A 12,585-nucleotide genomic window follows, 5' to 3' on the forward strand; every position below is an offset into this window, starting at 1 on the left:
ACCTATTATTTTTAATTATAGTTTACAAAGCAAAATAGCTTCTTGCCCTCTCCCCAGCTGTGCTGGCACTGTGCTTTTAGTCTGTGCCAGGGAATAGTCCATTGCCCATGCAGGGTGCTTGCCCCAACCCTGTGGCCTCCATCTGCAGGTTTCTGTTGGGACAATTCAGAGAAACCCATTATTCCTGTTCAAATATAAGTTCACTTGGTGTTTAAATTAAAAACACATTTAAAAAAAAAAAGAAAAAACAGAGAAATCAAGAAAAATTTAACATTCCTTTCTGATCCACAAAAACCTCTAATCTATCCGCTCCATTTCTTAAAGCATTTAAAGACATGTGAAATGGTTGTTACAGAACAAAATTCCACTGGAAAGCCTCGTGTTTCTGCAGCACCAGCCCTGTCTCTGCCTGCAGCAGACAAACGCTCTCACATGGCAACAGTGACAACTGCCATGGGGAGACTTGATCCAAGATCCATGGGCAGGTTTGGCACCAATCCCAACTGCACTTTACATGATAGGTCTTAATTGGAGTGCCCAGGTTAATTTTGCACAAGAGGTTTAAAAAACCCAAACAAACCAAATCCATCTATCAGGCTGTGTTGCAGGTCAGGATGCCTGGGTAGATGGTCAGTGATTTCTGTAATGCAAAAAGAAGTTTTGATGTGCTGCTTTTAAACCTGGCTCAGCTGTTCTGGTGTCAAACACCACCTGGGCAGCCCTGCCACCAATCCAGGTGTTTACCAAAAAGGGGCAAAACACCCAAGCTTGCAGCTGTGGGTGAGGATTCTCTTTTTCTTTTCTTTTTCTCTTGGAGGGAAGGAAAAGAAAAAAGTCCTCATTGAAGTGGATTGTAAATAAGTGTCCAGGAGGCAGTGCCTTCAGCAGGGCTGCAGCCTTGTCCCCCGGCAGGTGACCCAGCCATGCTGCTTTCACCAACACCAGCCCCAGCTTCAGAGTGCTGGTAGAAATTACACCAATAACAATAAACGATAAAACACCTCTCTAAGTATTTATATAATTTTGCTTATTTCCCCTCTCTTAATTTAATTTTTTTTTTTAAATTGCAGCAACAAGGAGCTGCCACGACGGTGTACTGCGGCACGGCGGCGGAGCTGGAGGGGCTGGGAGGGATGTACTTCAACAACTGCTGCCGCTGCCTGCCCTCGCAGCAGGCACAGGGAGAAGCCACGGCCACCGCCCTCTGGGAGCTGAGCAAGAGGCTGATCCAAGAACGAGTTGGCAGCCAGGCCAAATAGCAGGGAGCTCCTGGAAGGATCAAAACACACGAGTGTGTGCACGCTCGGAAACTGCCAACACTGGAACCTGTCCAATCTTATCATCTAGAGGGTTTCCATGTACCTCAGATACAGATTAACCAGTGTTAAATGAAATAATAGCAGTCACAACATAGTGAAAAATGTTAAGTACTAATGGGAGGTGGGGAATTCTGTGGGTTAAAGGGACAATGCGGCTTCCTGGGGCTTAGTTAGTCTCACTTCTCTTTCTTTTGATTATAGCCTGTTCAAAGTGTAACCCAAGGAGGCATCTTTTGTCTTATTTTAGAAAAGCAATTCTGCAAATAATTTCTGTTGTTTTGATTAATGGGTAGGTACGTAGCCCAATATGGGATTTCCTCCTTATTTTGATAATTACTGTCTGTGAGGCTTTAGGTATTGATTGGGAGATGGTAGTTGTGTTGATTCTTTTTCCCTACAAGGATTTTATTGGGTGTGGCAAATCAAAAGATTATTGAGGAAAGAAATCTTTTCTGCCCTTGACTGTTGGCTGCAAATACATCTGCGCTGTCTAGAAAAAGAAGGTGCAGGAAGACCTCTGAACAGTAATGGTAAAGTCACAGCTAATTAAATATTTCTTTTTTTTTTTCTTAAAAGATTACAATAAAAGATATGTTGTAAACCATTCCCTAAGTCGAGTTAGCAAAGATGATGATGTCTCCTTAAGAACACACAGAGTGTAATCAGGGGTTTAAATGGTATTTCCATCCATTTCTCAGTTCACAGTTTTAAGGAGTTTTTTTTTCCTTGAAAGTTCACAGTTTCTCAGTTCTCCTGATACTGTATCCCATTCCAAATCTGTCTTTTCTTTCCATTTAAATTCAATAAAACAACATGCTTGCTTGAATATTGTCACCTGAAGAGAAAGTTTGTCTCATTTCTGCAAATGTCTTAGTTCCATTTTTTTTTTAGAAAAGAAAACTTGAGGAAAAATAAAGAGCTTCTTGTTGATGCCAAGAAAACGCTGTTTTTTTCTTGTTTCTTTCTGAGTTCATTTTTTGTATTTTGTGCTTTGTAGCTGTCTTCATGCCAGAAGGTTGTTCTAAGCCATCCTCAGTCCAGCATCACATTTTCTGTAGACAGAATATAAACAAATAAATAGAAGGACACATTGTTAATAGAAGTTTATTTGATCCCCTTATTATTTCTGCTTTATTGTTAACAGTCTGCCTTCCATGATTTTTCTTGTGTGCAATCATAGTACATTGGATTGGTTGTTAAACAAGAATTAAAGTCAAGACTTCGACCCAAGTGCAGCCTCAGCTGCTCCTTCCTTGTCTGCTTCCTTACCTGGTGCCACAGTCTTTCCTAAAGCAGCAGTAAAGAATATATGGCCTTTTTTTATCCCTGCTGAGCCACTTCTGTAGCAACAGCTTCAGGAGACAACAAATCCTGCCCACTCATCTTCCCTGACTCTCTGCAGCCCCTTCCCCAAGGACAACGCTTCCTGCATTGAAACACTTGGTGGAATAAAGAAATAAAAGGGGCTATTCCAGAAAAAACAACACCTCTTTTCAGCCTTTTGGAGAGTTAAAAAAGAAAAAAAAGAAAAAAAAAGGTCTCTCTTGTCTTCTAGAAGCTTTCTCCAGTCTGCTACACAGACCAGATGCTGGTGTAGTGCAGTGTCTGAAAATTCACGGCCCGGGCTGAAGCTTTGCAAGTCGAGGCAATGGTTACAGCCAAATTCCTTGTATTGTCTGGAGTTTAACTGGGGAGAAAAAGTGATTAACTCCTGTCACCTGTGCAACAGCCCTCACACACACATTATTTTTCCCTTTCACAGGCAGCCAGAATTTCTCTGGTAGGACACAGGCAGTGTGTGACCGCAGAGCTCTGCGCCGGAGCTCGGCATTGCTGGTTCAGAAGAGGCACTAATTAAGTGATGCCGGGAGCTCTGCTCTCCCCTGAAGGCCTGGGCCTTCTGCTCCATTTAGGCAAACATTAATAACCTATAATGAACCCCCTGTCATTCCTTATTGCTGAAATATTGTTCGCTTCTATGAGAATTCTGTACTTAGGGATATTGCCTGCCTTCCTTCAGAGAATGTCTGTGTGCTTTTCCTCTGTAGCCCACTCTCTATTTCAGTGTTACAAGGTAAGAGCACTTTTAATGTTAGCATAGTTTTAATTTTGCACTAGAATGAGGTAAGCTATCCCCTAACTTCACTGAGTTGTTTGTGTTCCTCTGGTTCTTATTTCTGGTTATTATTTATTGACACCAGTGTATTGCCCTGTCTAGAATTTCACTGTCATAATTTTCTCCAATGCAGATCCCCTGTTTCTTTATTTCTTACTTTTTATTTCACTCTGCCATTCTCCATTTCTTTTTTCCCCCTCTCCTTCATTTTTTTCTCTCTCCATTTTCCTTCTTCCACTCTCTGTTGCCCTCTTTGTCTCTCACTCTCCTGTGTTGAGATAGCCAGTATAAAAAAAAGGCTTTTTCCAAATGAAAAAACAAGACTCCAAGCTGTAGAGCCCTCGCTTCTATTAGAAACACTTGTGAAAATAATTTTTCTAGCAATCTCCATTTGGTTTCAGCACAGGAGGGATGTGCAGGGAACATTAAAAAAGGAAAAGCAATTGAAAAGAAACAGACTCCAACCCCTCCATTTTAATATCCTAGATGTGCCTAAGTCATTGGCTTTCAAATATATTTTGGTGTAAAATTTGGCACATTTACAACCGGTCAGATTTATTTATTTGACTGGCTTACATTTTTCCGGTTGATTTACCTGAGGCAATGTCTGTGTGAATTACTCCACAATGCATTGACTCCAGTGTTCATTAAAGGTAGTTAAGTGATCCTGTGTCTAATATTAAAGCAAACCCCATTAACCTTAACTAGTATCATATCAGCAAAACAAAAAGAACTGAATAAAGCAAAATAGATCGGGTATTTATAGTTCTTGGAAAAGATCCAGCAAATTCACATCAAGCTCCTAATAGTCCTAATAAGCACTTGCTAGTTATCCCTGTGAAAAAGGAGGAGCTGGCTCAGGGCTGTGCCTTGTGCAGGGCTCAGCCCCACAGGCTTTGGGAAGGGGAGGTGCTGGCAGGCGATGCTCAGAGCATTTCCCACCCACACCCTGCAGGGCGTTGTCCGGCCCTTTCCCCTCTGCTTTCCTTCCAAAGTCAACATTTCCCATTTCAGTGGTGATTTTTTGACCCTGTGTTTGTGCCCTGTGTCTTCAAGTCTGTGTAGGTGAGCGAGCAAAGTCCCTTTCTGGTACTGAAGAGCCAGAAGGTTTTAGAGGAATGGAGGTGCCTTTCTGGGACTGAAGAGCCAGAAGGTTTTACGGGAATGGAGGTGCCTTTCTGGGATTGAAGAGCCAGAAGGTTTTAGGGGAATGGAGGTGCCTTTCTGGTACTGAAGAGCCAGAAGGTTTTAGGGGAATGGAGGTGCCTTTCTGGGACTGAAGAGCCAGAAGGTTTTAGGGGAATGGAGGTGCCTTTCCAAGCAGTGTCAGCTTCCACTGCTGTCCATTGTTCTGCCCAGACAGTCACTGATTGCTGGGACCTCTGCTTGTCAAATCAGGTGGAAGTGAACCAGCAGAAGCCCATGCCAAATCTTGACTTCTTTTATTTTTTCTTCCTGCTTTTTCTTTTGACATCTGGGAGACAGATCCCAGATATTCTCAGACCAGGTAGGGCTTTTTATTAGAGAAGTCTTTCCAGCAACACTGCAATAATTTGACTTATATCAAGGTTGAATAACTCCTTGTCAGGTGTTAAGCTCATGACCTTTCAAGCCAAACACACTTATACTAACCAGTTTACCATTGGAATGATCAATATCTTGTAAGTGAGAAAGTCTAGACAGATCTTATTTTGTCCTTTGGTATCACTTGTGGCTTTAGAATTGATCATTATATGTGGCTGGGGAAAAATTGCCTATACATTTCATGCTCTGTATTTATCTTGACAAGGTTCTCTAGGATTATATTTTCATAATCTGAATGGCAGTGGAACAGCTGCTCAGACTGTGCAAGCCCTTCTTACTGGGCTGAATTTAAGCTACGGTAATTACTCTTTCTCCTTATGTATTTCTTTTTTAAACAAGCGTGTACTATACATTAAAATGTATAGTTGGGGCGGCAGGGGGCATGCTGAGAAGATTGGAAAATGCTGCTAAAGTGTATTTCCTTCCACACAGTGGCTTTGTATTTTATTCTAAATATAAGCCCATGACTGAGCACGAGTGGGCTCTGAAGCAGGGTCCCAGCATACGGAGGGAAAATGTTGTTTTATTAACAAGTCTTAGAGATAGAGTCCCTGAGACTGGAGGCAGTTTAGGAAAGCTAAAACAGCCAATAGTAACACCCAGTAGTAAATGTATGACTGACAGAAGCCTTCAACTGGTCCCTTTGCAGAGTCCTTGGTGGAACCCACGCCCAGGGAAGCAGCTGAACCATCACCAGGGCCACAGGGATGTGCACAGGCTGATGCCAGGCTTGGGAGGTGCCTGGGTGATGGAAGCACTGAAATACAGCAGACACATGGGTGGCTTTCTGTTGGTGCCCTTTACATGGGACAGAGGAAATGGGAAAACAGAGAGGTACCTTGGAGAGAAAGAATGTGCTGCTTTTCTCTTGAGGTTTTTTTTTTCCTACGCTGCTAACTGTGTTATTTACTAGATGCCTTTTCTGAGCTGTGCTTTTTCTTCTCTCCCCCACCCCTGTTGCGTTTGCAGAGTACTTTCCAAGGGGTGTTTTGTGAATTAGCCTCATGCTTTAAAAGAGAAGATTGCTCTGGCAGAGAACAGCATAGTTGTAAAAGTGTCAAGGTGTTATGAATGTCCTGATGATAGAGCCCAGTTGTTATCTGCTGGGTAGTGAGGGAGGATAGCTAATGATGTGCAGCATGTAAACCGTTTGTTGCTCTAATCCATCTGTGTGGAGAGGAGTGAAAAAGAGGGGCGAAATCCTGGGAAAATTACTTGGACAGCTGGAGATAAAGTGTGTACTGATGGAGTCATCCAGAGGTAGCTGTCAACATGAGCTGTGTTTGCATATAATCCAAGCGATGCACAATGATTCCTTTTGGTACCGTTTTTTTAATGGGGGTTCATGTGTCTGTGCACAGACCTTAATTACTATCCAGTATCTCTTACCAACTGGGCTCCAGTTTTAAGTGAGGAATGTGATTTTAATCAATTCGTGGCTGGGTGGTGGAGAGAAGTACTACAAACAGACCAAAGCAAGACATATGGATCCCTTTGGAGGACCTGAATTAAATGAGAAGCAGTCATTTTATTAATTCTGCTGTGTTTTATAGACCTTTTATATGGAACATTACCCATACAACTTCACTAGCTAATTAAAAAGGGCTCTTATCAATTTGCTGGGCAGTTGCTTATGCAGGGGGGAAAAAAAGACAGGAAGAAATAATATTTTTTTTTGAGTCCCAGAAAATCACGAACCTTAAGGGGGTACAGAACAGATCACCAAATGCCTGGTGAGACTATTTGGACTGCTTATCTTCACTCTTCTAAAAGAACTGTTGTAAAAACTGAACGTTACACAACGCTTTGAGACTGATCTGCACCGTGCGTGTTGTTCATGTGGAAACCTTACACAGGTCTGGTGCAGTGCCTGCAGATATGTGAGCACAGGCTAAATTAGGGGCTTTGTGCACTGGATTTCTATGATCCCTCCTGGTAAAGAAGGCATCCTTTCCCTTGGGCTGGCCTTAGCCTTTAACAGCAGCAGTTTGAGCAGCTTTGTGATGTTCTTAGCCAGGACTGAGGAGTGATGCTGGCAAGTGTGGAAAGTGTAAGGTTTTTGCAAAGGGACGTGAGAGAGAAGCGAGTGCATGGGAGCCACCTTGGTCCTGACTGATCATCACATCAGCATGGAAATTACAGCTTTAGAATGGACTTGGCGGTCTGCAGGCAGCCTGAGGCAGGGGCAGCACACACGGGGGAAGGTTGTGGGAATGGGGAGTGCCTGAGTGCAGCCCTCTGTGCTGCTGCTGTGAGGGATGGGACGAGGCACCTGGAAAGCAGCATCACAGAAAAACAATCAGTAGGGACAGAGAAAAGTCTTCTAAACCCCTTGCACCTCCATAAACCCTTACTTTCTGTGGTATATTGGATTTTACAGCACGGTGTCTGCTGGGAGCTGTCTGCCGAGCACGCAGTCAGCAGTGATGGAACACCAGTGTTTTTAGCATTTTGACTTAAATCCAGCGCAAACTTGTAAGTGAGCTCCGGCCTGGGCTGGTCTCTGGTGGACAGCAGTCAGCCATGCATCACAGGCCGTGCAGTGCCCGGACGGTGGCTGCGGGTCACAGCTCAAAGGGAGCTGAAATTTCGCTTCAATGCATCCTGAGTCACCTCTCATCCCAGGGAAAGCTTTATTTCTCTCCCTCTCTTTTCTCCCAGCACTGAGCCAGCGGTCTGGAGAAGAGAGGAGAAAGGGAGCCGGTGCTGAGACCATCTCAAACGCACCTGGACTACAAACAAACCGGTATTTTCCTTCCAGCAAAGCCGTTGCTTTAATCTTTATGAGCAGGAGAAATTCATGCATTACAGAGGCACAAAAATGAGAAGGGAAAGGCGGGTGGGAATAGTTGCATTAGAATTAAGCCCTGTTTTTTAATATGACACCTGTCAGACTTATTGTTAAAAATACGGAGGAAGGCTCCCTTCAGAAATAATAACATTGCAGCAAGGTTAGTTACACACAGTGAGTCCTGTCAAGAGCCGCAATTAGAAGTTGTTTACCAGGGTGGGAGGCAGCAGCAGCGCTGCGCGGACCTTGTGGTCCAGCCGCGCATCTCTGAGCGCGGGGCTCGCACAGCATCCTCCCTGCAGCCCAGCCAGATCCTCCCTGCAGCCTCATCCCTCCCTAATGACACTGTCACCCAGGCAGGGATTAAGTGCTGCTTTGCAGGCAGCGGCTGTGTCACCAGGTTTAGGCTGCCGAGCAATTAAAGGGTCAATTTAGGGCGGGTTGGAGGGTGGCGGTGAAGGGCAGGGGACCGGGGATGTCTGGAGAGGAGAGCCCTGATAAACACGAGCTGTCACAGAGCCCTGCCCTGCAGGGGCCACTCTTTCTGTCGCCCGGCTATTAAAAGCCATTCCTTGCCGACACAATTAAGCCACCCCGAGAAATCCCCTCTGCCAGCTGCGGGGCACTGGCACCCAGACCCAACCGCAGAATTAATTCCATTTATGCCTTCAGCCAGATTTCAGAGTAAGGCTCTGGAGACACAGGAGAAATTAATTTATTAAAAAGCAATAGCTTGATAATGCACATGATGATAGAATAAATGAATCTGTTCAATATCTTATAAAACAGTTGGCAATCACATAATAGAGCATTCATTGTCAATTTAGTGGCTTGTCTCATTATACTCTGCAAATAGTAGTAAAATGGTGTATTATTCATGAACCAACATGCTTTAATTACTTTTAGTGCACATTTATTTTTTCAAATGTAATATGAGTTAGATTCAGCCATAACTGTAACTCAGCTGATGAATCTTGAAGCAGTAACACAAACTGGAAGAGAAATTTTATGAGCACAGGAATCAGTTTCTGGGAAGTTTGGAACATTTCTATATGCTATGAAAGCAGTCCTAAAATGCCAGCCTCAAATGTCCCAAATTTGGATGGTAGTTGGTAATACTTTAGTAAATACAAATTATTAATTGGTAATGCAATCAGATGTAATTTCAAGTTTCATAATTTGCTAGGGTTGTTGAGGTTTTTTCTTTTTTTTTCTTTCTTTTTTCTTTTTTTTTTTTCCTTGCCATAAAGCAAACCCTTGTATCTAATACAGTTTATTTGTTGGCTTTGTATAGAGAAATTGTCTTGTTAACACTCCCTCCCTTCTTGGCTTCTCACATACACTTTTCACCAGCTTAATTTGCTATGAAGGTCTCACACACATGCAGCCAAGGTCAGTGAAAGTCCACTGCTCATTTCAATTAAAATGTTTGCAAGGATTTATACATAATAAACTGATCTTGCCTATAATAATAGGTTTCCTTAAGTCAGTCTTGCTGCTACTAAGTATAATGTTGCAGCACACTGTTGATTTCTATGTACATAGAAAAAAGAGCACAGTAAAATAAGATGACTTGAAAATGCAATTAAAATGTAAATCTTTTCACCCATTAACATTTAGGGTCCATTACATTGCTTTGTATTTTACAATATTAAATGCTAAAATGTTTTGCTTTTATTCTGTAACAGTATATTCTAGTTCTATTTATAATACAAATGTAATTTAGCTCCCAATAAATCTTGGCTTTAATTGGTTATTAAGTATGTGCTACTATGTCATAAATTTAATTCCAGAATTTCTTTTCCCCCCCCATTCATCTCCCTGGTTTTGTATTTGGGGGTTAGGAACAGGGTTTGGTGGCATCATCAACATTTAGCCCATGTGAGGATCTGCCCCAGTGCTGTGGTTGGGGTCGTGTCCCTCACTCTGAGCCCTTCAGGAGGTGCTGGGGGCATCCAGGCTGGGCTCACACAAAGAGAAATGCTCTTGCAAGGTGTTTAAGGTGTTTTCTCCCTCCTCAGGGACTCCAGGTGTGGGTGGCTGGCTCTGGTGCGGGGTCTGACTCTCCCAGGCAGGGGATGGAGTTGTGGCCAGTGCTGGAGTTTTGGCCCTACAGAGGTTGTAGAGGGTTTGAATCAGGGCTGAATTTCACTCTCTTGCCCTTGATGTTATCTTCTGCCTTGAAAGGTGTCCAAACTATGGCTGCACCATTATGACTCTTTTCCTCAGGCCTCAGTAAGCACAATTTAGGCTAGTTTTTATTGGTCACTGAGGATGAGTTTCTAAGGTTTTTTAGATTCAAGAACTGGGGTAATAGCATTGTGAGGGCATGGCCCAGTTTCCTTTGTAATCCTGATTTCAGTTCCCACTAGTAACCTGAAGCCATGACTGTTTAATCCTTAATTCCTGCCACAATTAACATCTCATATCAGGAGTACTTCTCTGTGATTTGGAAGGAAATCTGTCCCCAGCTAGGTCAGCCCTAGCTGGTCTCTTTACTAAGTGGGAAGGGATCCTTTTCAGCTCGAGTCAAACACAGTAACACCTCATTTAATGGTGCAATAGAGCAGAGAATCTCTTCACTCTGATGCAGTAGGAATCAACATCCTTGCAATTAGAGCTAGCGAGGAATGCAGGCACACAAACTCATAAGCTACTAATGAACTATTTGAGCAATTCTACAGGTATTTATATAAGGCTGCGACAGCATCCTCTGCTGAAGAGCTCCCCCCACCTCCCACGTATTCCCAAGGAAGCTTTAACTGAAGTGAAATTTCTTTATGTAAATACAGGCAATGCAGAGAGTCCCACGTGTTCTGCCATTGCCTCTGCACTCATGGCTTTGGTTTGTGCTGGTGAGCAGACAGGGCTGCTCTGCAGCCACTTTGCCACATGTCAGTGCCCACAAAGGTCAGTCTGCTTCCCCTCACCAGCGTTTTCACACTCGTGAATGCATCATCACACCATGGCAGATAAAGCAGAGGACAGATATTTTAAAACCTTTCTCCAGCACCTTTATACCATCCTGCCTGGTTCACACTTATCCTGGATTTCCCACCTTCATTTGCACAAGTAAAGGCTGAATCCTGCCCATTCCCCTGCTGGATAATCTCAGAGAGCACCTCAGCTGAGTATGACATCCCTTGCTGTGGGTCACAGCAGGCAGCTTCCAGGGCAAACCCCTCTTCACCCAGAGCCAAAGCACATCAGGCAGTATCCACAGGTACAGCAGGAATCCCTAAGGCAGCATTTCCCCTGCTCCAGGTCAGCAGAACAAAGGGAAGGACAGAGCAAGGACAGAGCTGTGTTACACCACCACTTCCCTGACCACACATTCTTGGGAGCAGCTCTCCATGAGCTCTCATCTTGCCTGCTCTGTTTGAGGCTGGCAAACCCCACCACAGGTTAAAACAAAGATGGTGACCTGTTTGTTGAAGTACAAAAGCAACTGAAGTGCCCAAAAACAGAGCTAAAAATGCCATTGCACAGACTGAGCTCACACTCAAGCCCTAAAGAGGCATTTGAGAGCACCAGCCATGCTCATCCCAGAGCTCCTGCACCTCTGGAATGAGTGACACACCACAAGGAAAGCTCAGCAGGGCTTAGAACATTATATAAGTCCCTATAGGAGCTTATTATTTCACTGTGTAAATTGCATATGGAGCACTTGAAATGGGCAGACTTTAACAAACAGAGAAAATAACTACAGCAATTTGTCTTCAAAATAAATAAGGGAGTAAAAAACCCATCCATGATGATCAATTGAACTGCACTTCAAACTTTTACTGGCAAATTGGTCAGTCAGTCAGCTAAATATTTGTTTTATGTCCATGAACAAGTAGAAATTACAAAAAAATTATAAGAAATCATTTATTTTTCAAAGCATGAGGCAGTCTTTGCCTCACTGGTCTTATTGGCTTAGTAATCCATATATTTACTGCACTTAGAATGAAATACAACAGTTCCATCTGAATAATCTGAATGCTTTTAATTTCCTAATTTTTATTTCAGTTTCTGGTTTTTGAAACCTTTCTAATTTTTTATATTATTTATACAAGTCCCCTGGTTTGGCACTTTACAATAGTCAAATATTTTCTCAATGGCAGATCAATTGTTCCCATGGATGCCCTTACTCCTGAGTGTGAAGTTAATGCCATCTTTTGTATAGATCTATGTTCCCAGACACAGTCCATGAACATATGGATATACATGTGCAAATATATGTTTACATATATCTCCATATCTCACACATATATAAAATAGAGACAGAAACTCCTGTACAACACCAACCATAAGAAAAATAAATTTTCTGGGTTTGGTGATTGCCCTAAGTTAATAACCAATGGCTTTAGCTTTCTAAATTTTGGAAATATGAATGCTTCTACAAAAGACAATAGGTGAAATAAAGGTTAAAACTCTATGATGTTAGAAACTGCCACTATTGCTTTAAAATGTTGACTGAACTTGCAAGAATATCTTCCAGCCCTCCTTAAAATTAGTTCTTGGCTCCTGATATCTGTTAACATTTGATATACTTTCCCTGATGACCCTGGATGCGTCTGGAGGTCAGTGCTCCAGAGTTCCTGGCTATCTTTATTGTCCCTAACTTGCTTTCTCTCCAAGACTCTTCCCCCTTGCCAAGAAAAATATTTCTAGTTGTTGTATCTTCAGCAGTTCTCTCTATCAATGCGTAACAGATGGATGTTTTTTCTGCTGAAAAGCAGGACCAAGGGCTTTTGCTGCCTGACCACGGGCTGGGTGTGTGTGCTGAAGCC

At 43.0% G+C, this 12,585-nt stretch overlaps 2 protein-coding genes across 2 annotated transcripts in view; one reads left to right on the forward strand and one right to left on the reverse strand.

The window, feature by feature from the left end:
• The window catches only part of WWOX (WW domain containing oxidoreductase), a 477,785-nt gene extending 475,525 nt beyond the window's left edge, over positions 1–2,260 (forward strand). Inside the window, exon 9 of the mRNA XM_033070142.1 lies at positions 1,071–2,260. Within this exon, the coding sequence (XP_032926033.1) occupies positions 1,071–1,259 (189 nt within the window). The 3' untranslated portion in view covers positions 1,260–2,260. The remainder of the gene's footprint in view (positions 1–1,070) is intronic.
• Positions 2,060–12,585, reverse strand: part of MAF (MAF bZIP transcription factor) — a 182,725-nt gene continuing 172,199 nt past the window's right edge. Inside the window, exon 3 of the mRNA XM_033070144.2 lies at positions 2,060–2,371. The gene's annotated coding sequence lies outside the window, so the exon portion shown is untranslated. The remainder of the gene's footprint in view (positions 2,372–12,585) is intronic.

Source organism: Catharus ustulatus, chromosome 11 (genome assembly GCF_009819885.2).
Source record: "Catharus ustulatus isolate bCatUst1 chromosome 11, bCatUst1.pri.v2, whole genome shotgun sequence".
Classification (NCBI taxonomy): domain Eukaryota; kingdom Metazoa; phylum Chordata; class Aves; order Passeriformes; family Turdidae; genus Catharus; species Catharus ustulatus.